This window comes from Mustela putorius, unplaced genomic scaffold, assembly GCF_011764305.1.
Source record: "Mustela putorius furo isolate JIRA1106 unplaced genomic scaffold, ASM1176430v1.1 tig00537227_pilon_pilon_pilon, whole genome shotgun sequence".
In the NCBI taxonomy this organism is placed as follows: domain Eukaryota; kingdom Metazoa; phylum Chordata; class Mammalia; order Carnivora; family Mustelidae; genus Mustela; species Mustela putorius.
Window position 1 is genome coordinate 3,465,298 of NW_025422368.1, and position 22,175 is coordinate 3,487,472.

At 49.8% G+C, this 22,175-nt stretch overlaps 1 protein-coding gene across 1 annotated transcript; it reads left to right on the top strand.

The window, feature by feature from the left end:
- The first annotated feature begins 11,560 nt into the window (after positions 1–11,560).
- LOC101671625 (keratin, type II cytoskeletal 75) lies at positions 11,561–22,068 on the top strand. Its single transcript, XM_004774684.1, has 9 exons — positions 11,561–12,118; positions 12,859–13,073; positions 14,026–14,086; positions 14,430–14,525; positions 15,365–15,529; positions 17,356–17,481; positions 17,624–17,844; positions 19,396–19,430; positions 21,361–22,068. The coding sequence occupies exons 1-9, from the start codon at positions 11,621–11,623 to the stop codon at positions 21,597–21,599; spliced, it is 1,656 nt and encodes a 551-aa protein (XP_004774741.1). The 5' UTR covers positions 11,561–11,620; the 3' UTR covers positions 21,600–22,068.
- The last annotated feature ends 107 nt before the right edge of the window (positions 22,069–22,175 follow it).

Consider the following 22,175-nt stretch of genomic DNA (forward strand, 5'->3'; position numbering starts at 1 on the left):
GTCCTGCCATCGGCTCTTGGTCCCACGTTGTCCCCGTCTACAGCTGCATTGCCCTCTCTCAGGCCACGTCTCCTCTCTTCCCTCCAACTTCCCTTGGTGCCTGAGTTACAGCTGATGTGTCCTCCTTCTCATTTTCACTGTCTACACCAGCTGTATCTGAGCTCCCATCATTCACCATCAGAAGGTTAAAAATCACTGACACTCAGACAAGCACATGTCCATTTGATGTGCCCATCTTATGATCTGCTGTCTCTGTCTTCCACGATTCTGGGATGAAAATGACCTATGCCCCTCTTGAAAACCGAAACTCAGTGTGGATCGTGCTACAGAATAAGGATTCTTCCCTTTGATTTCTAACTGTCCTGCCCGTTGGAGCTACACTCAGGAGTTCCCCATATGACAAGCTGTTATCCCCCCTTGAACTGTCCCTCAATAGTATTGACACAACCCTCTCAGGCACACATTTACAGTCCTGCATAGACCTGCAATGCTTGCTTTCTGCTTTCTTTCATTGTGTTAAATAAAGCATCAAATAACAATTCTATCAGATTTTGCAGCTGATTATGTATTGGTTCTGAAACTGCCCCATCCCCACCTGATCCTTGTCTTTGCGGAACCTTCTCTCAGCTCCACCGACAACTTATCCTGCTTCATACTGAACTCTGTCAGTCAACATTCTGTGATACTAGTTATCCTGTGGGCGGTATGACTCCCAGCAACTATTCAGCCCTCTGCCACTCAGGGCTCTTTCTCAAAATGGAATCTTCTAAAAAGCTTTAGGAGAGAAAGGGAAGTCGGGATCCTGGAAAGTAGATTAGCATAATCTGATAACTGAGGGGTTTTGTTTTTCCAGCTGGGTCACTCGGTAGCTTGGTCCTCAGCCTCGTCTCCTCCATCCAAGCCCCAGCCACCGGCAAGAAAACACTGCACTGATCCAGCAGGACAGAGGCCAATTGATAGGAAGGCAAAATGCTTGGTTTGGCTCTGTGATAAAAAAGATTTGCTGCAAAGTTGCTTTTAAGTAACTTCTCGGATCCATCAGCTGAACCAATAACCCTGTGGGGTGGAAGCATTGAAAGCCTGGGAGCAGAGCAGTAAATGAATTGAAATAGGCTCCTTTGCACGCAAAGGCATTAGGGTCACACTGAAGAACTTGACACATGCTGGTTACAATCCATAGAACTGTATACCTAAACACAGGGAATCTGACTCTTTTTAAATTAGGTCATGATTTCCTTGAAACAAAGTGAAGCTGTCAAGAAATTAATAGAATGAGCTAATAAAACCTCCAAGCAGTGTTGGTTGGAGACTTTGTTTTGAAGTGCTGTTGGCAAAAGATGAGACTGAAAGATGGTCCATGTTGACAGATGGCTCTCAGATTAGCACGGGGGCGGTTCTGGCTGGGAAACACTCTGCTTTTGTGATAGGACACCCAAAAGCCATTTTCAGTGTAAACTTCATGCAAGTTCTGGCAAGTGAAAGCAGATAGTGGAGGCTCATTCAAATCTTCCCAGATATTGGTGTCAGGGTTATAATTTTGACTTTTGCCCAGAAATGGGCTTCCTATCTTTTAGGCTATGTTTGCACAAGTTTATTCTAGAATATGGCTACCAGACTTTCCATACCGAGTTATCTGTATGCAAGGGAATAAAATGGAAGAGAAACTTTCACAAGAAAAATAACAACTGATTCTGTTATAATATTTTGCTAATTTGAAGCCATAGAAAAGACCTTCTCCCCCACCACCCCCTGGCCATGAAGCAAGCTGCAGTCTAGCCTTATTCCATGGTTGTCTACAGGTAGGAAATGGTCTTGCTACTGAACAGGTTAGGTTGCTAGGCAGAAGTTTGGAGCTGAGGGAGACTTTGGAATATTAGTGACGTCCCTACCCTTCTATTATGCAGCTCTAGAGTTTGAGGCCAAGGGTTTGGTGGTAGAGGAGCATAGGAACTGCCATGCTGAACAAAATCCCAAAAGCTGACAAGGAAACTTCCCAATAAGCCAGGCTCAGACTCCGGTTCTCCTTCCCCGTTTGAGAAGCTCCATAACAGCTGGTTACCCTACAGGCTTCCCTCATATCCTCGAGTAAAGCCCAAATGAGTCCCAAGTTCTGCAGAGGCCAACTGCTTACCAGAGGTTTGATACTCAGGGCAGGCATTACTATCCCAGTTACCTATGAATTGGACTACCCAGCCAAAACAGAGGCCATACAGTTAAATTTCAATTTCATGTAAACAATATAAGAAATTCAGTATGTCGCAAATATTGCACAGAACAGATTTACACCAAAAAATTATGTATCATTTATCTGAAATTCAAATTGAACTGTATATCTTGTATTTTTGTTTGCTGAATCTGGCAACTCGACCTACGAAGTAGATAAATCTGTCCTCATATTGACCTGCAGACAAGGGCATTGGTGGTTGGGCTGCTGCTCTGGATTTCTATTGTAAAGAGGCAGACAGTAGGCAAGGACCAAACTTCAGACCCTTCCCTCCAAACAGCCCCCTCCCCCGGCTACCTCAAGCTTCAGTCCCAGGCTGCTGCTGCTACTACCTGCCCCTATAATCAGCTCAAACAGCCTCAGAGCCCCCTGGGCTTCATCAGAGTTTTTGTGGTTGTAACTGGTAGTTTTTAGTTCCCAGGCCTTCCATGTGTTTCTAAAATTTCTCAGGATTGATCCTGAGGGAGGGAGACAAACCAGGTCCAGTTGGTTACCCATCTTAGCAGGACTTTGAGCCATGGATTGTATTTAAAGGACATTGTGCTTATTTATTCTATATGTGACTTATTAAAAGACATTAGCTTGGAAAGAAGGATGAAAGTAAATAAGTTAAAATAATCATAGCAATTGATACTAAAGATACAGCTGGTTACCCTACAGGCTTGGATAATGGCTCTTTTCCTTTTTGTACATTTCTGCTACATAAAGGTAAACATCCTCATTTCTATTCCCCCCAAACACACACAGACATTTTAAATAAAGAAAAAATTAAGTTATACTTTATTTAAAACTAAAAAATACCACTTTCATTACGTGCTGAATTCATACATTTTCTCTTCTGCTCCATTGATCTCATTACGTGATCACACCATTGTAATTACTAATGCTTCCTATTCCATGTTGGTTTCTGGTACAGCAATTCCTACTGTTTGTTTTCAGTCTTCTCTGGTCATTCTTGTGCATTTGGTTTCATTGGTACTGTTGATGTTGGGTCCCTAGGCACCTCAAAGAGTTTTTGTGATGAATGAGAACCCTTTCTCTTCCATTGTATTTTCTTATCACTGGAAGGCAGTGCCTGAGAATTACAGATTTCTGGACCCACTCACATCATTATACTTTATCCCAGTTACAACGATGAGGTTAAATGAGTAAGAGGCAGAACTAACATCCAAGGACTGATCTCCCTCCTTTCAGAATCTCTCTCTCCCCCAGGATTAGAGAGGTATGTGTGGTCTTGCCCAGGACTCTGGCTCCATCACAGGGAGAGGCACAGGAGAGGAGGGACTGAGCTTGCCTTCCCCTACCACTCCAGCCCTTCCTTGCTTTGCCTGCCCTCTGGTGGAAGTGCTATACCATGGGGTGCTGCCAGCAGACACCGGAGTGGGCCCCTCACCTAGCTGGGGCATCTGCCCGCATCTGCCAGATGATGACCTCAGCTGGTGACATACTCACACACTGAGGGCAAACACCAAGCTGCGCTGCCCTTCAGCTTGAGAACCCCAGCCCACACTGGAAGGAAGAGGAATGACTGCTTTTACAAAGCTGGCGAGCTTACGGCTCTCTCCTCCCCCAGCTCTGGACTCTGTCCAAGCTTTATTTTGTCTTGCCTTTCCCTGAGAGTGCTTGCTTGTCTATGAAACCTTATGTTCCCTACTCTGACTTCTCATTCATTCTTCAGTGATGAGGGAGTGATGAGTGGAATGTGATTGTCTTTAGCCTAGGTTAGCCTTCCTTCACAAAATATCTCCCAAATATATGCCCTGTGTGGCTCAGCAACCCAACAAAGCTACCCAGCAATACAGTTTCAGATGGTCGGTGGCATAGCCAGATCATAGACACTGCAAATAATTTAAAGAAAGGAGGAAACACTATTAAGTTCATCTTGGATTCAACTGAATCCTGTGCCTACCCTTGAAAAAAAAAAATTCCTTTTACCTGGCAGAACCAGAACACACATACACATGTGCAAGCGTGCGCGTGCGTGTGCACACATACACACACACCAGAAGACAAGGACAGTGTGTGCAAAATTAGGAAGTTATGTGAGCCATGTCAGATCCACTTTGGAGAGGCTAGGTGGATATTGGTTCCTTCGAGGGGAAATTAAAAAAATTTTTTTTTTATTAAAGTATAAGGTATTATTAGCCCCAGGGGTACAGGTCTGTGAGTCACCAGGTTTACACTTCACAGCACTCACCATAGCATATACCTTCCCCAATGTCCATAACCCCACCCTCTTCCTATCCCCCTCCCCGCCGGCAACCCTCAGTTTGTTTTGTGAGATTAAGAGTCTCTTATGGTTTGTCTCCCTCCTGATTAAGAGGAAATTTTTTTAAGATGTAGGAAAATCATAGTTTAAAACCAAATCCTTAAATACCACAATGCCTAAACAACTTTATCGGGATGCAGAACATAGATGCTTATCTCAAGAGACATTAAATGCTCCAGAGAAAAACCAAACCAAAACAAACAAGAAAGAACTCCATTTATTGCAGAATCATATCTTCTATATCATTCCAGGAAGAAACTACAGAAGTCTCACCATTTCTCTGGAGAGAAGATTTCCCTGTTGACCATTAAATTCCAGAGACCCTCGGATTCTGAGTTGACTCTTCTAGCTGAGGTTTAAGGGTATCAGCTGGCGACTCCAACAACAACCAAGAAACTGGTCTACTGTAGTGCTCTTCCCCACTCCCCATACCTCCTATTTCCCAATTCCCTCATCATATTCATTAGTCTCTGGGCTCACTCCAAGTTGGCCAACTCTTGCTTAATAAACCAGCCCTCAGGGGGAGGGGGGAAGGAAAAGCATTTTGATGCATTCCTTTAAAAGGAGTTAGTGTCTCTCATTGGCCCAATGGGAGCATACCCAGTATACCCACCACAGGAAATCACACAGAGGCTGCTGAGACACCTGCCTGTGGGGTCACGCCCCCTTTCACCCCTTTTCCGGGAAGGCAGGTCACAGCAGCGTCTGGGCTGCTCAGATGAAACCTGCATCAAATACGTGGTCCTGGGCCTTTCAGAATTGCTTCATCCCAACTGATTCCAGAAACATGCTTGGTTTTGCACCCTTGAAGCACCCCCTGCAAAGCTGCGTATCCATCCATTGCCCTTTGAGTGCACACAAAGAAAGCCAGCTAATTTGAAGTGTCCTCTGCTGCGTGGCTTCCTCTAAGAAATGGTTTGTGGTTTTTTTTTTTAATTTTGTAATCATGAGCCATTTTTTTTTTTTTTTTCTTTTTTTACCCTCTGTCTCTGGGCTTTCGAGTGTTTATCCCTCTTAAAGCAGAGCACAAAGAGCTACCTGCTCTCCAGTGTACCTTGACTCAATCATTCCAAGCTCAATGGCTCTCAGTTTCCTGACATCATCATCCATTGTCACTGACCTCAGCATCAGTGTGTGCTCACATGGTGCCCACAGGGCAGCTGGCAGTCAGGTGGCCCAGTGTGACAGCCTTCATGAGGCAGGGACTCTTAGGCCCTCCAGGGGATGGTGGAAAACACAGCCCCACATCCAGAAGCAACTGCCCATAGAAACTCCCCGGTGAATGATGCAGCAGAGATGTCTCACATAGTAAGACACAACTTTACAGACAAGTGGGTGTGCGTTCAGCAGATAAATGCAATCCCATCTTGAGTATCCACAGATGGATTCACTCTGTGATTTATCCGTGAGAAATGCTAGACCAAGCCAGTGTCCCAGTCTCTCCTTGTACACTCGGGCTGTGTTCTCATACGTGTGCCATAAGCGTGGCCTCTGGAGCCCACAGGGGGAGTCAGGCTCATGTGAAGCCCTCAAGGTCTGTCCTGTGATCAGATCACAATGTGCACGGTTTGAACTGCAGATCTTCGGTTCTGTTCTAGGGCCTCTTACACGACTCTCACTGCACCACAGGCGTCCATTTTCTCTTCCTCACAGCCCAGCAGGCCTGTGACGGGAAGAGTCACATGGGACAATGGCTGTATGTCTAGCACACTGAGGAGTGCTGTGGCATGGGTCCAGACCCTGGGCAAGGGAAGAGAAGACGACAGTCCTGGTTCCAGCCTTACTCTCCACTTCATGTGGGACTCCAGGACCTCGCTCTCCTCATCCAGAAATGGGGAACCTCTTGAAGGCGTATGTCATGAACTTTTCTAGAGCTGAAGTGAACAGCAAGGGCCAGGGGGTCTAGACCCCAGATCACGGCCTGCTCTCCAAGGAGGAGGGGTCACTTCCCGGCATCCCAGAGCTCCCCATGCACGGGCCGTGCCTGCTTGTGTTCACACAGTGACTCCGTATCGTCGTGGCTCCTTTACTTGAGGCAGTGGGGATAACAGCATCTCCTCTGCGGGAGTAGCCCCGTACCTAGTACACTGTAGGTCCCAACAAGTATTCTTTGACAGAATAAATGAACAAATGAACAGATGCACCTTGGTTGAAGGCACCAGTCAGCAGTGCCCCTCAGATGTGACCAGGAGTGAGGGATGACACTGGAAGGCAAGAAGGAGGGAAGGTCTTCCATGTTATCCAAGTCCTGAGGTAGTGCCAAGCCCTGCATGGCTTCTGGCTGTTACTTCCCAGCTGGTGACAAATACCCCAGACCTCGACAGCACCCCCAAGCCCTGGAAGGAGCCAATGGATGGTGTCAACAACCTCCCATGGTGCAGCAGTGTCACCCAGCCCACCCAGCCTGTTCCCATGGACCGTGGCAGCGTGCCATTCCACCTGTCCAGGGCTTCTGGGTATTGTGCTCTCTATTCACAGAGGTCCAGGAAGAGCCATAGGGGGCATTCTGGTTGCCCCCACTTTCCTCTGCCAGCAGTGTCCCTGTTTGGCTGCTCCTCCTTGGCACCAGCGGGAGGGACCTGGTGAAGCACCCTGATCCAGGGAACAAATGAAGCCATTAAAGTGGTCAGAGGTGGCAGCCAAGACACACCTGAAGCCTGTCTTGTCTGAATCCCTGTGCCTGCTTTCTGTGGGACCCACAGGGGGACTGGAGATGCTGGCACCGCACCATCCCATCCCCCCAGGAGGGGACCCAGCTGTGCTTCCTGGGCAATGGGGGCTTTTCTCACTGGCTGTGAAGTGAAGGAGGCTCCGGGCAAATGTGGGCAGCCCAGGGAATCAGGATTCCTTCTAGGCTACCAGACAGCTGCAGCGCCTTCAGATGGCTCTTGTCCTGGGTGCCCTCATCGCTGAGGCTCCTTAGGGCTCAAAGACCTGGCCCTACTCCTTCATGTCACTTCTCTTCCTAGACATACCCAGTCTCTAGATACACCCAGTTGCTACCACATTGCATCAAGACTGTTGTTCCGTGAATGTTCTTAAGACATGCGTGTCCGTGTGTTCATGCTTCGCACGTGCACGTCTGTTGGGTGTCTGGAGAACTTGATTTTGGAGGGAAGGGCCTGTTCCACCATCACTTAAACACAAAGTTGAATGAAAATAACATCCCATTTTGCCACTAAAGTTGGCTGAAGGAGACTTGAGGGCTGCCCTCCCACTTGCCCAAGGCACGCGTCTGCCCATCAAATCTGGGCCCCGGGGAAAGGCCTGCTTATATGGACAGTAGAAAGGAGCGGATCAAGCGAGGTCTGGCCATGAGCAAGGAGAAATCCCAAGTGGTGAATCTTGGTGGCTTCTTGAGAGCGACAGGCTCATCTAGTGCCCTTTGGACAGCAGTGATTGCCTCTTAAGGCAGTGGGAAGGGGACCGTGGGATGGAGAGTCTGACCCCCTCAGGGGCAGGCCGGTGGTGCCTCTCAGATGTCCCAGACATGAAGGGAGTCAGCTGCCCTGGCATGCACCAACAACCCAGGTGGGAAAGGATTTCTGGTTGCGACGTCTCCGGCAGCACCACAACAGAACTCTCTTCTCTCCATTCAGTCACTTGGAGTTGTAAACTGGCAGAGCCACATGGGGTGCCCCCCGACCTGCCCCGACAACCTCAGCTACCCTTTCTCTTTCAGCACATAATCCAGGAGGAAGGTGCTGTGCACACTTAATTCACCACTGTATCTCCCAGTACCTGGAACAGTGAATGTCTGTCACACTGTAGATGTTGAGAAATAGTTATTAACTAGAGGAGCGGTCCATCCCTGTGTATGGAAGGATTGGGGGAATGGGTGGTTTGGGGCTTGGGTCCTCTGAGATTGTACACAGAGACTTGGCTCTGTGCCTCAAAACTGTCTGCTCTAAGGAATTACCTAATCTCTTCTGTCCCCACCAAGCCTGCCTTACCTTCTCTGGCCTTGGCTGGTTGGAAGCCAAAGCTCCTTGGTGTGCCCCGCCCCCCAACTCCTTCGGCCTCGGGAGGCATGCCTCTGTGCCTTCATTGCCTCCTCCACTGACTTCCACAGCCCTGACTGCCTCTCTAGCCTGGTCTCCTTGAAATCTACCACCACCAAGGACCTCAGTGTCCCTCTGGGGATGGGAGAGCCCACCCTGAGCTGGATGGATGGGGAACAGCCTGGGGCAGCAGAGCACACACCATAGCCCTTGACCCACCACTCCCCAAAACCTCCAAAAAATTCTTCCGGACAGACCCAGGAACACCGTGTTGTAGGAACTCAGCAGACGTGGAGAACAGAGAAGAGTATGTAGTTCTTCTCTGAACTAGTCAACCTAACTTGGGTGAACTGCACCTTCCATATGGAGTGGTAGGAGGCAAGTCCGGGGGGAGGGGTGGTGGTGGAAGAAAAACACCCTTAACCCTCAGGGGTACGCTAGCTCCTGGACCACCAGAAAACCAAAGCAGTGGAAATACACAGTGGCAGGCAAGCCTGAACAGGTATTCTCGGGAAACATGCAGAAAGGGGTCAATACCTGAGTGCGGTTCATCTGAGAAGCCTTCTTGAGGGTGAGTTTTAGGCAGAATTATAAAGGAGGTTAATATCAAAACAGACAACCTTCCATGGCAGAAAGGAAAGAAGATGGTATTAATAGTCTCAAGTTTTGAGGTTTTGAAGGGGACAGTGACACAGGCTGTCAGGGAGGCTGGGGTGTCCTCGGCATTCATGTAGACATCGTTCACTGGAGAGAAAGCCACCATGAAGGCCAAAGGCCACAGAAGAGCCAGTAAAAGAAGAACAAAAGCCAGAGGGTTATCCATTTCCATCTATGTCACCAAAGTCCGTGAGGGAGACAGTCCAGCTCTGGAAACAGTCCAGGTGGAAAAATTAGAGAGAGGAGGGAGGGGAAGAAGGGGGTCATCCCAGACACACGATAAATGGAAACAGGATGAGAGGTAATGCCTGGGAATAGGGCTCCCCAAGAGGGCATAGGGAAGAAAGGAAGGACCCAGGCAGGAAGGCGGACTGGAGTCAGCTCCCACACGGGAAGTGTGAGGGGAGAAAGTGCAGGTGGCCCCCATTGCCACAGGCTACAGCGCTCCCTAAACCTCTCCACCGGCCTCTGTTGGTGGAAAGCTCTGAAGGGTTTCCTCAGCACAGGTCAGGAAACGAGTGTCTCTTCTCTGGGAGAAAGATTATCATGAGGTGAATACGGAAAACAAAGACAATTATTCTTTCCGCCCCAGACGCATGAACCACCCGGCTCAGACCTGGGCACCCCGACAACCTGGTGAGAGAACTCCCATGCTCCTCTCGCCCTGTATCAACAAATGCTATGATTCATAGGTTCCCTATGGAAACTGAGACTCTCAAACAATCTATCCACGGAGGAGAGCTCCCCCCACCCCTGCTCGCCTCAGCCGCAAGGAGGAAAGAGCTCCGTGAACCAGGGCCAAGCTGTCATTCCAGGCCGGTGAGCGTCAGCTAGCCCATCGTTCCACGTGTGTCTCTGAAAGGACACCTGTGTGGGAAGACCATGGAATCTGGCTCAACTTCTCCATAGCTGGGTACCACTGGTCTGTTGAAGTTACCATTCAGGGACGCAGTTTCCGGCACCTGAATATACTGCCATTCCTCTCTCATTTTGCTAGCTTTTGAAACCAGTGCAAGGAGCAAGCAGTCAGCAAGATAAAAGAAAACCTAACAATTTCTCTGTTTGGCTCTCCCACCCCAGGGTAGAAGCAGTGGGGTGAGAGGAAAAGAAAGGGAAGACCAGAAGTTTGCAGGTTTCCTATTGGTTTCCACTGACAGGGATGTGGGCTCAGTCCACAAGACGAACAGGGAAAAACAAGACAAATTTCTTGGGCACCCTCCACTCAGTGCAACCCCCAGAGCTCTTACGATCAAGACTGAAAGCCAGAGACCCCCGGCCTTCAGCCGGAGTGACCAGTCTGGGAAGTTTCTGGAATAAGGCAGCCTCAGATAGAGCTGTGAGGCAGTTTATGGTACATCACTTTTGTATAAATTAATGAACTTCAGTTCTTTCTAACCATTCATACCACAAGCCTGTTACTAAAGAAAAAGAACGTGTATGGTGTTCGTTTCAAATCCCCACCAGACTTGCCACAGGGAGGGACATCCAGCTGGCTCTTCATTCATACGTGCTTGATGCACCAGGAGAGAAGTCTCCACAAATGCTTTCTTGGCATTCGCACGTCCTAGGCCTTGCAACAGTTGTTTTCCCACACAAATCCTCGTCACAAACCCCACTTTACAGACACCTGAACTGAGGCTCAGGGAAGGCTCGTGCGCGGCGCAGGGCCTCATAACTAGTAAGTGGGGCTGGGACTCAAACCCATCACCCCACACTCACAGCTTCTCTCCGCAGCAGACAGACAGAGGGGCTGGTCCCGAGAGTCCTGTTGTGGAGCAGACAGGGCATATATGTGTGCATGGCCGCCCGCTCCAGGACATCAAGTGTGACCTACACTGTAGAGAAGGAAGCTCATGAGGAAAACAAAGGAGCAATCAAAACTGGATGGTTTCTTAAGAAAGGTGAGTGTGAAGCAGGATTTTTAGGACCTGGAAGGACAGTGTGGGGCAGGGGACACAGCGGGCACTTGGTGAGAAAAGGCTCAGGGGCAGGAAGAACAGGTGGGAAGAGGAAGGCCTGGGAAACAGGGAATCGAGGCACTTGTTTTGACACACGATGTTTGCCCAGGAGGGGGTGGGTCCCAGGCCTAAGGAAGCGGTTTAGAAATGAGGCGGTGTTTTTAGAGCCCATTAAGAGATGCATGATTAGGACATGACTGAAAGCAATTAGCATGCTTCTCATTCGTCTGCTGATCAAGTTGCGACTGGAAAGGAGTTTCCACGTGGGGGAGGGATGCCAGGGAACCAACCAGTGGCCTTGACACCGTCCCGGAGGGGTGCTGAGTGTGAGCTCAGGGCTGGTGAATGCCTGGGGGATGCCATCAGAGGCCTCCCTAGGCAGCGCCCCACCCCTCCCGCAGGTCCATAAAAGTCAAGGCGGTCCAGAGCTCCCCAGGTGCCCCATCTTCTCCATCCCCCCGTCACACGCGCCCGTGTCAGGAGCTCTCCTCGCCAGCCTTGCTCAGCCACCATGTCCAGGCAGTCCAGCATCACTTTCCAGACCGGCAGCCGCAGGAGCTTCAGTGCGGCCTCAGCCACCACCCCAGCCACCGGCCGCTCCCGTTTCAGCTCCGTCTCCGTGGTCCGCTCTGCAGGTGGCGGTGCAGGGCTGGGCAGGATGAGCAGCGCTGGGGCCGGCTTCGGGAGCCGCAGCCTCTACAACCTGGGGGGCACCAGGCGAGTCTCCATTGGGGGGTGCGGCAGCAGCTTTCGAGGTGGCTTTGGTGGCAGGGCCAGCAGTGGGTTTGGGGTCAGTAGTGGATTTGGCTATGGGGGCACAGCCGGAGGAGGCTATGGGTCCTCTGGCTTCCCTGTGTGCCCGCCTGGAGGCATCCAAGAGGTCACCGTCAACCAGAGCCTCTTGACTCCCCTCAACCTGCAAATCGACCCCGCCATCCAGCGGGTGCGGAAAGAGGAGCGGGAGCAGATCAAGACGCTCAACAACAAGTTTGCCTCATTCATCGACAAGGTGAGCTGGGGGGATGCATGTGTGCCATTGGAGTCGGGTGGCAGGAACGCTTGGAGAGGCCCTCTGCACGGACAGGGAGCAGTAATGCAATGGCCTCCCTGTGGAAAAACACATCCACTCAACAAGTACCTTGCAAGTGGGGCCAGATGGCCCCACGGGACCTTGTGGAAAGTTCCTTCATCCTCCCTGGGAGCCACGCAGTTGGTTCAGCCAACACCGAGGGAAGAGCTACATTGTTCTCCAAGGAGGAGTTTCCACTGAGCCAACTAGCCTCACTCAGAGCAGGTGTTGTCAAGACACTCAACCCAAGAATAGTCTGCCCCAAGAGACCTCTACGCCCACTACACCAGTTCTATGGTAGCCCCGGAGAACAGTGGGGCAGCATCAAGGGCTTTCCCATTCTGATTTGGAGTGGTCAGTTATATAGTTGACAGATGGGTATCAGGTGAAAGGCGGACTTTTCTTCTCTCCCTTATCAGTTGGAGTGTCTGGCACTGCCTCCCCAGTTTCTCAAGATTTCATTCTCCCGGGGTGCCTGCTTGACTCAGTTAAAGCCTCTGCCTTCGGCTCAGGTCATGATCCGAGGGTCCTGGGATCGAGCCCCAAGTTGGGCTCTCTGCTCAGCAGGGAGCCTGCTTCCCCTCCTTCTCTCTCTGCCTGCCTCTCTGCCTACTTGTGATCTCTGTCTGTCAAATAAATAAATAAAATCTTTAAAAATATTTCATTCTCCCTCCCTCCAGGTAAGGTTCCTGGAGCAGCAGAACAAGGTCTTGGAGACCAAGTGGGAGCTTCTTCAGGAGCAGGGCTCCAAGACGGTGAGGCAGAACCTGGAGCCTTTCTTTGACACCTACATCAATGACCTCCGCCGGCAGCTGGACAGCATCACCACAGAGAGGGGCAGGCTGGATGCTGAGCTGAGGAACATGCAAGACGTTGTGGAAGATTTCAAAGTCAGGTAAGGGGAAGACGGGCTGCTGGCCACACACAGTCGTCTCAGGACTCCTTTTAAATAGGACCAACAAGGTGCAAAGCAGCAAAATACCAGTGCCCACAGGGAGGTTTGGAACTTGGAGTCATTATCCCGTGATTGGAAGATAGCATGGCATAGAGTAACAAAGAGACTCGCATCTCACCCATCGCTATTAACAAGAAGCCTATTCTGACCTGTCCACATGACCACAAAGGGATGTCTGCATCATCTATCATAACATGGCTATTCTGGAAAGCATGATACCATTTCACAGTCAGAATATTCTTTAACTCTGCTGGCAAGGGCCCTATTATTGAGCTGGTGCATTCCCAGTGTAAATGAGGCAATTCTCCTGGGGGAGGCAAAATTTGACTAACCATCATCCACTCTGCAGTAGGTGAGGTATCCAATCAAAAGGGATGTCCCCCCTAACTTCTTAGCTGGCTTACCCTTGGTTTCTGAATTAAAGCCACTCTTATTTACTGAAAGCATGCTGTCACACGGCTGCTCTGAGGCTCAGTGAAAAGACCTCACAATCTACCAGGAATGGTTTTCTTCCTGAACAAGCAAAATTTACCCCACAGTTCTAGCAGCCACTAGAGGCAGGAACATTTTTTAAAGACTGCAACTGTGCGTCTCTAAGAAGATGGAGTTGCATAAGTACGTATTTCTACTCCCATTAGTTCCATGCTCACCTTCTACTCTTACAAAAGGAATAAGAAGAAGAAAAAACTGCTGGCAGAAGAAATGATTCCCTTTTTATAGAGGGAGAAATAGAGGTTAAGTGAATCACCCCAAGTCACACACAGGTCAGTGGAAGAGCTGGAAAGGATCTGAGGTCTCTTAACTCTTGCTACACCAGAAATGGTCCTCAGTCGGGGAAGAGTTCAACTGAACGCTTGCTCAACAGCACGCCCCCTCTCCTCTGTGCTTACAGGTACGAGGATGAAATTAACAAGCGCACCGCTGCCGAGAATGAGTTTGTGGCCCTGAAGAAGGTGGGTGGAAATGTCTCTCAAAGGAGAGGATTCGAAACTGAATCTTGGAGTATGCAGTGACTTCACCCTTGAAATGGCACAGAACCCTTCAGAGTATCTGGAGAGCTCAAATCTGCCAAAATGCTCCCTCTGTATTTATGTCCCCCTGACCCTGCTAGGGTTTCTGTTAGCTCAGGGGACTCAAGCCCCCAGTTCTCTACAATCATCCACCACAACCCCAAGCCCCAGATCCAGAGTTTACTAAAATCTAACCTGGAGGGGCCAGGGAGGAGTCTGCCCAATTTCTTCAGGACTCACTGCTTGGGGCCAGGTCTCAGAGGAGCGTCTTGTGCTGTTGTTCTAGGATGTGGACTCAGCCTACATGAACAAGGTGGAACTGGAGGCCAAGGTCAACTCTCTGACTGATGAGATCAACTTCTTCCGGATGCTCTTTGAGGCCGTAAGAGCCTGCAAATGGTTTTGTCCCTCCTAGGTCTGCAGCCTGGGAAGAAAAGGATGCTGCAGAGAATGTCATCTATATGGGGCCTCCATCTAGCATCTTGCCCCAGATGGTCCAAACTGGGGCTTAGGTAGTCATGGGCACCTGGGAGAACTGCTTGCAATCTTCCCACACTAAACCCTACTTCAGCTCTGAGGCTGCTTCCCCTACCCCACGGCAGCAAAGACAGAGTGCTGATTCTTGAATCCCAGATCCCTGGGTAGCATTTCCAAGGAATCAAGACACACCTCTCCCTCTCCTATCCCAGAAAAGTTCAGAAAAGGCAAGTTACCCCTCAGTTCAGGGTGCTTCTTGCCCTCTGAAGATGCCTCCTCTGGGCACTGCCACTCTGAAGGCAGAGACCTGGGTCTTTGAAGGGGAGAAAGAAGTAGGGAACAATGAAGTCACACTGTACAGAGGGAAGCAGGGTCCTAAAACTCACTGTATCCTAAAGAAGGCTTTTGTGCTGGCATATGAATCAACATATGTCATATTCAACTCAGAATAATTTGAACCAGAGAACACTGGCTCACCCTTCACACTCAGGGAAAACACACAGGTGGGTGTCTTGAGAAGATATGCCGGGGCACACACCCTCATCGCACTGATCTGTGACCCAGAAACTTTTCTGGGATTGACATCGGAGTCCCGAAATGGCTTCAAGTACCCAGGGAAGGCCTGGAAGAATCCCTCCAAGGGAAGCCAAGAAGGGATTCCTGACCTTGACAGGTAGTCGGTCATGTGATTTCAAGAACATTTCTTTTTATGTCTTGGTGATGCTGAATTTTCTGGCTCTACAGGAGCTATCCCAGATGCAGACCCAGGTCAGTGACACATCTGTGGTCCTGTCCATGGACAACAACCGCAGCCTGGACCTGGACAGCATCATCGCTGAGGTCAAGGCCCAATACGAGGATATCGCCAACCGCAGCCGGGCCGAGGCTGAGTCCTGGTACCAGACCAAGGTGAGCGTAGGCACCTCTGTGATAGGTTCCAGGACTAGTGTTATCTGAAGCCCCGAATAATCATTTAACTATTAGCCATGAGCATCAGGGAATACAGGAGCATTTCTGTTTCTTTCGACATGGCAGAAGTGTCCGGTGCTATGAAAAGTCAACTTGAAATGGGTGTGGAAACCTAACCATACCCCCTACCATGTGGTCAGACAATGTTGGGTGCTCAGGTCAGCCCTTGTCCCCATATCACTTATGATGTGGTTGGACCTGGGTGAGACTCCAAAACAACCAAGAAAGAGTCACAGAGCTATTTCTAAATGGCTTATTTATTCAATACACTTGTGTCAAGCAGCATTGCAGAGTTATAAATAAATAAATAAGCTGCAAGTAGTTTATTTTTGATTAATAAAAAGCTTCCAAGACGAGGTGGGTCTTCCTGGCATTTGGAAGCATCCAGGGACCATAGATGGCCAAGGACGGGGCAGGCATTTAAGGGAGAATAAGCAATCCTGCAGGGGCTGGAAGATAGAAATGAGGACTTTGCTGAGCAAAAAACTCTATCAAAAAAGGCGGCATTGGGAGGACCAGTGAGAGCTACTGTCCGAAGTCACAGATGGCCAGAAGAAGGTTGGGCATTGGAGGTTGTAGTAACTGGATAGTCCAATCCATGAGATCACCTCTTTGCCCAGTATGTAGACCCCTCTCAGGGCCAGCTGCTCCCCTACATGTGGCTTCCATCTTTTACCCTGCTGTGCACACTACCTTAGTCCCTACCACTGCACATGGTAGGAAGGAAGAGGGTATCAGGTCCTGGGGTGCACAATGCAGAGGGACATCCCCCCTAGAGGCAGAGGCAGATGGTGAATAGAGGCGAGGTATGCCTAAGTTGAAATTTACAGTGGTTCAGATTTACAGTGAACATTTTCTTTTGTTGGTAGGGTCTGTTGTTCCCTTAAACCATATGTATCTAGAAATGGAGGAGCTGGGCCACCCAGCACTTTCAAAGCCAGACAGATCTTCACTTGGGCAGGGGCTCTTCTTCCCTGGGAAATGTGTGGGCTGGAGACAGGGTGTGTTATTTCTCCTAAATGAGTGCATCCTGGATATGCCCCACTAGGCAGAGAGCTCCCTCAGATGGGGGGTCCTGTTACAAAGTCTTCAGAACTGTGCCCCCTTCAGCCTGGCTCCATCCAACACCCCCACCACTGATGTCTGGAGAGCTACCAAAATTCATGGTCACATGGGTCTGGATGTATGTCCCATGACCGGGATCCCTAAAGGACACTGACCAAGTCACCTTTTCTCCCCCACTCCCACCTGCCCAGAGCTCACCATGCTTCTTCCTGCCCCAGGGTCTTCACACAGACTATCTCCCCTATCTGGAATGTTTTCTCCCCAGCCCATCACTTAGATCACTCCTTCCCACCCTTCAGCACAAAGCTCAAACACCTCTATCTCTGGAAGGACTTCCCTGAGCTCCTTCCCACAACTCCATATCTGGGTCAGATTCCTTTCTTACACTACCCATTCATTTCCTAAGGGACATTCATCCCAGTTTGGAACTGTAAATTCAATAATACTTCATTAACATCTATTTCCCCAATAATCTGTAAGCATGGGTCTGATGATGCTGTCCGTGATACTCCCAAAGCCTGGCATGTGCCTGGCAGGTAGGTGTGCCTAAGAAATACCACCAAAATGACTGAGCAAGGGAGTCCGTGAATGATCAGCGAATGGTTGGGTCTGCGGGTGGCCTTGAGGGCCACGCTGTGCACATGGAGAGTACCCAGCCCAGGTGTTTGACAAGGGGACTCACTCTGCTCTGATTCTATCAGTATGAGGAGCTGCAGGTCACAGCCGGCCGGCATGGCGATGATCTCCGCAACACCAAGCAAGAAATCTCCGAGATGAACCGGGTGATCCAGAGGCTGAGAGCCGAGATCGACAGCGTCAAGAAACAGGTAGAGTTTTGGCAGGGCCAAGAGCTCCTTGCACATTCATTTCTCCCGGGTCATCCTGCCATGCTTCTAGGACTCCTACCCAAGAAGCACCGCACCTCCAGGGGTTGTCAGTTAGGTTTGTGGCTTCCTCCTTTTCTTATAGTGTTCCAGCCTGCAAACGGCCATCGCTGACGCAGAACAGCGTGGAGAGTTGGCCCTCAAGGATGCCCGGGCCAAGCTAGTGGACCTAGAGGAGGCCCTGCAGAAGGCCAAGCAGGACATGGCCCGGCTGCTGCGCGAGTATCAGGAGCTCATGAACGTCAAGTTGGCCCTGGACGTGGAGATCGCCACCTACCGCAAGCTGCTGGAGGGCGAGGAGTGCAGGTGAGGACAGATGCACCACCTCTGTTCCAGCTGCGCGAGCATTCCTAAGGGCTCAGGTTGCTGTGGCCTCCTCTTCTCCTAAAATGCAGACAGAGCTGGGCTGTGAGAAAGAAAAAAACAAAAAACAAACAAACAAAACAAAACAAAACAAAAAACAAGCAGGTGCAATTTCTTTCCAGGTTAGTAACTCATTATCAAATGCCATTATTTGAAGCACAACTACTTTTCATACCCCATAAAAATCTAGCATCTGACCAGGTCCTAAGTAATAAAATTCTATCAAAGGAGAAATTGTGTTATGCAGCAGGTCTGGTATGAGAATAAACTGTCCCATGATTTGGGCAGACAGGCCTACAACCAAGTAGGTACATAACCTCAGGAAAGCCAGTGTCCTTTCTCTGGTCCTCAGTTTCTTTATGATGGAATAAAGAGGCAAATCATCTGATCCCCAAAGTTCAGTGTTCTGCCGATTACTAGCTGTGTGACCAAGGGCAAATTACTTTACTTTTCTGTTTCTCACCTATGAAATGAGGCTAACCGTGGTTTCCATCCTATATGTTATTAAGAGTGTTAAAATAAGGGGCGCCTAGGTGGCTCAGTGGGTTAAGCCTCTGCCTTTGGCTCAGGTCATGATCCCAGGGTCCTGGGATGGAGCCCCGCATGGGGCTCTCTGCTCAGCGGGGAGCCTGCTTCCTCCTCTCTCTCTGTCTGTCTCTCTGCCTACTTGTGATCTCTCTCTGTCAAATAAATGGATAAAATCTTAAAAAAAAAAAAGAGTGTTAAAATAAGGGAATACACATGAAGTCCTTAGAACATTTCACGATCCATAACAAGTGTTAAAAAATGCTAGTGATCATTCAGTTTTGTAGCCAAAGATATGGGCTTTGGAGCCAAGGGAGTCTGGCTTCAAATCTAGCTTTGTGAACACGGGCAATTAATTCACCTCTCTGAGCTTCGGTTTCCCCATCCATCAAATGGAGGTAGCGACACCTACTGAATGGGGTCATGAAGAGAATTAAGTGGCATAATGTGGGTATCAGGTATGTAGTCCTTTTTAATGTTCTAAGTATGTGTTTATGAATGAAGGCCAGCTCTGTCCTTAGTATGCGAAAGCAAAATTACTCTGGTTGCTACAATAATGGGCTGATTATTGTTATTGTTATGTTTATGACTCAGTCTCCTCTCCACACCTCTAATCACCCGAGGCACTGCCCCATGCCTAACAATGGTCCATTGTTGAGAGGGAAATCTTATTCCTCAAGGAGCCCTGCCTTTCCAGCCCACTCTAGTGTATGATTCCCTTTCATTTCCTCCAGGTGTCTACCTAGTTTGAAACCCCCCCCCAAAAAAAATGTTTCTGAGATTACAGGTTTTCCTCCAGATTGTTATTTTTAATACTACTACTATTTAAATTATTTCAACCTCCACTCACAGCTGCAATAAAAATAATAGAGGGTTTTTCAATGTTCATCATTACAAAAATTTGATTTAAATGCCCACGAGCTGCTGGATGTAATAGTAACGTTCCTTCTCCCTCTTCCCCCTGATCAGGCTGAGCGGAGAGGGCGTTTCTCCTGTTAACATCTGTGAGTATGACATCCTCTGTGTCAGTTCACGTGCATGTGGTTGGGGCAGGGAGGTGGCATCACGGGGGAGGGGAGAGGGCATGCACAAGACATCGGACGGGACCCCCCTCAGACAGGGTTCATTTTGAGGTTTGAGGTCTTGACTTCTTTATAAGGAGAGCCATATTAGGAGTCTTTTTCTTTCTTTCTTTTTAATTTTTTTTTAGGAGAGAGTCTTTAAGGTCCCACTTCTTACCCCTTTGCAAGGGACAGAGCACCAAAGGAAGGGTGAGCGGAGGTTTTCTCTGACCCTTCTGCATGGGTTTAGACCTATAGGTTCTTCCCCCCATGTCCCTGGACCCCACCCCTTTCTCACTGGAGGTGGAAGTCTAGATCAGACAAGAGCATTCACTACAGACAGGATTTAGGAAAGCCTGCTATGCCCTCAGCCTGTGGAGGGAGCCTCCACGCTGGGCTGAAGGGCATGGCCAGGAAGGCCACACCTTCTGGGAATGGTGTGGGGAGAAGCCCTGCCGCTCCAGTTTACAGAGTATAACAGCAGAAGGTCACCCAGGTTTTTCCAGGCAGCAAAAGCATATAGGACAGGGCAGGTGGGTACAGCTGCTCAGGAAGGGAGAGGGGTAGTAAGCTGGTGAAACCCCATGCCACTAAGGGTGGAGGTCACTCACAGAGCTCACTGCTGGCACCATGAGGCTGACTGGGATGACTTTTCCAGCTTGCATCCTACAAATGAGTTTGGTATTCCTGATACAGGATTCACAAAACCAACGATTATGTTAATTGATGACTCTAGAAGGCAGAGCCCTCTGAACTACCCAGCTGTCCTCCTTCCCTGATATCCTTGTCTAGTGGCTCCCGAGACCCTCAGAGCTAGTTTTGGGGATGGCTGCTGTAACTTCTAAAGTTCCTTTTCCCTTGAAAGCACATAAAAGTCCGTGTTTGTTATCCAGGGCTGCGGCATTGCAGTACCACAAACTGGGGGGCTTCAGATAAGAGAAATGTACTGTGTCATGCTTCTGGAGAGTTCTCGGTGTTCCCTGCCCTGCATCACGCTGATCTCTGGCTCTGTGATCACATGGCCCTTTCCCTATGTGTTTGTCTTCACGTGGACGCCCTTCCTCTTCTTATAAGGACACGAGCTCTATTGGGTAGGGCCCTCCCTAATGATTGTATCTTAACTGGATTCCATCTGCAAGATCCCATTGCCAAATACGGTTGCATTTGCAGGTACTGGAAGTGAGGAATTCAACCTATTTTTTTTTTTTTTTTTTTTTTTTTGGAGAACACAGTTCATTCTGTATCCATCCATTTTTATTTCAGTTTCCCTTCCGAAGAGCCCAGTGTAGTGATTGCATGTTGAAGGTGATGCATGGTTATAAGAGCTCAAAAAAGAGCAGGTTGGGGAGCGGGGCAGAATGGGAGCAGAGTTGGCTGGCCAGTGGGTCATCTGTCACTTGGTCTAGCAAGATTACTCCAGCTCCATTCTGGGATTCAGGGTGCAGAGGCTGGGGACATCGAGGGAAATATGTATGTGCCCCCGAGAAAGAAGAGAGACGCCAGAGCCAGGCCCACAGAGGGAGAAGGGGACAGAGTGGTAGGGGACTGTGAAGGGATCAAAGAGAAAGGCATGTGGACTAGAATCGCTTCCTGAATGTAAGAAGTCTCCATTAAGTTCTGAAAGGAACAGCTAGGCGCCAAGTAGCAGAGAGGAAGCAGGAAGCCATTCCAGACAGGAAGAGTGGCCCAGGGAAAACCAGGCTGAGCACAGACAAGAGCTCCCACTAAGTGGGCGGGGAGCCTGGAGGAGGCAAAAGTCTGCCTGACCAGACAACCACATCCTCACCCCACAGACACAGGGGCACAGGCCCTGACACTCCAGTTCTCTTCTCTCCTGCTCTGGGTCTTGACTCTCTCTCCTCTCTTCTGGTAGCTGTGGTCACCTCCACTGTTTCCAGCGGCTACGGCGGCGGCAGCAGCCTTGGAGGCGGAAGTCTGGGTCTCAGTGGGGGCAGCGGCTACTCCTTCACCACCAGCGTTGGGCACAACCTGGGCTCGGGCCTGGGCGGCTCCAGCTTCAGCGCCAGTAGCAGCCGGGGCCTCGGGAGCAGTGGCTCCAGTGTCAAGTTTGTCTCTACCACATCCTCCAGCCGGAAGAGCTACAAGCATTAAATGCAGCCACCCCACTCCCCTACCCCTGGCCTAAAGCCTGCTCGCTTGCTGACCTGGCCTGTCTATACTCACAGACACGATACCTGGGTCCTTCTTCTTCACCCCTGGCCCACCTGCGCTGCCAGGAAGCAAGCCTGGCGTCCTGGCTAAACCCCATTCCCCAGCTTAAGCTAGCCTCTGCCCTCCTGACAGTCCCCAGAGTGTCCCCACCCCCACCCGCTCTGTGCCAATGCCCTCCCTCTCTCAATATTTACATTTGGCCTATCTTGCGGAGACCACCCACCTTCAACTCCTCCTCCTTCCTCCCCACCTTCCAGACGCAAAGAGGAGTGGGTGTTTCCCAGGCCATCTCAATGCCAGGTTGGCAACCCACCTGTCTCACGATGCTTATAAGCTGCCTGCTGGGAGTGAGAACTCTCTCTCTTCCCTTCCGGGGATGTGTCTATTAAATGCATGTGTATTGTGTTTGGTGTCCAGCCCTCTGTCTGGCGTGGTTATGGAGCATAGAACGCTTCTCCTCCTCCCCGGGCCACAAAGAGAGCCCAGGGCACATCAGATCTTCCTCACTTCGCTCAG

Coding starts and splice junctions, on each gene's coding strand:
- LOC101671625 (XM_004774684.1), top strand. CDS start 11,621: ATGTCCAGGCAGTCCAGCATCACTTTCCAGACCGGCAGCCGCAGGAGC. Junction 14,526..15,364: donor TCCGGATGCTCTTTGAGGCC/GTAAGAGCCTGC, acceptor CTGGCTCTACAG/GAGCTATCCCAGATGCAGAC. Junction 17,482..17,623: donor TCGACAGCGTCAAGAAACAG/GTAGAGTTTTGG, acceptor CTTTTCTTATAG/TGTTCCAGCCTGCAAACGGC.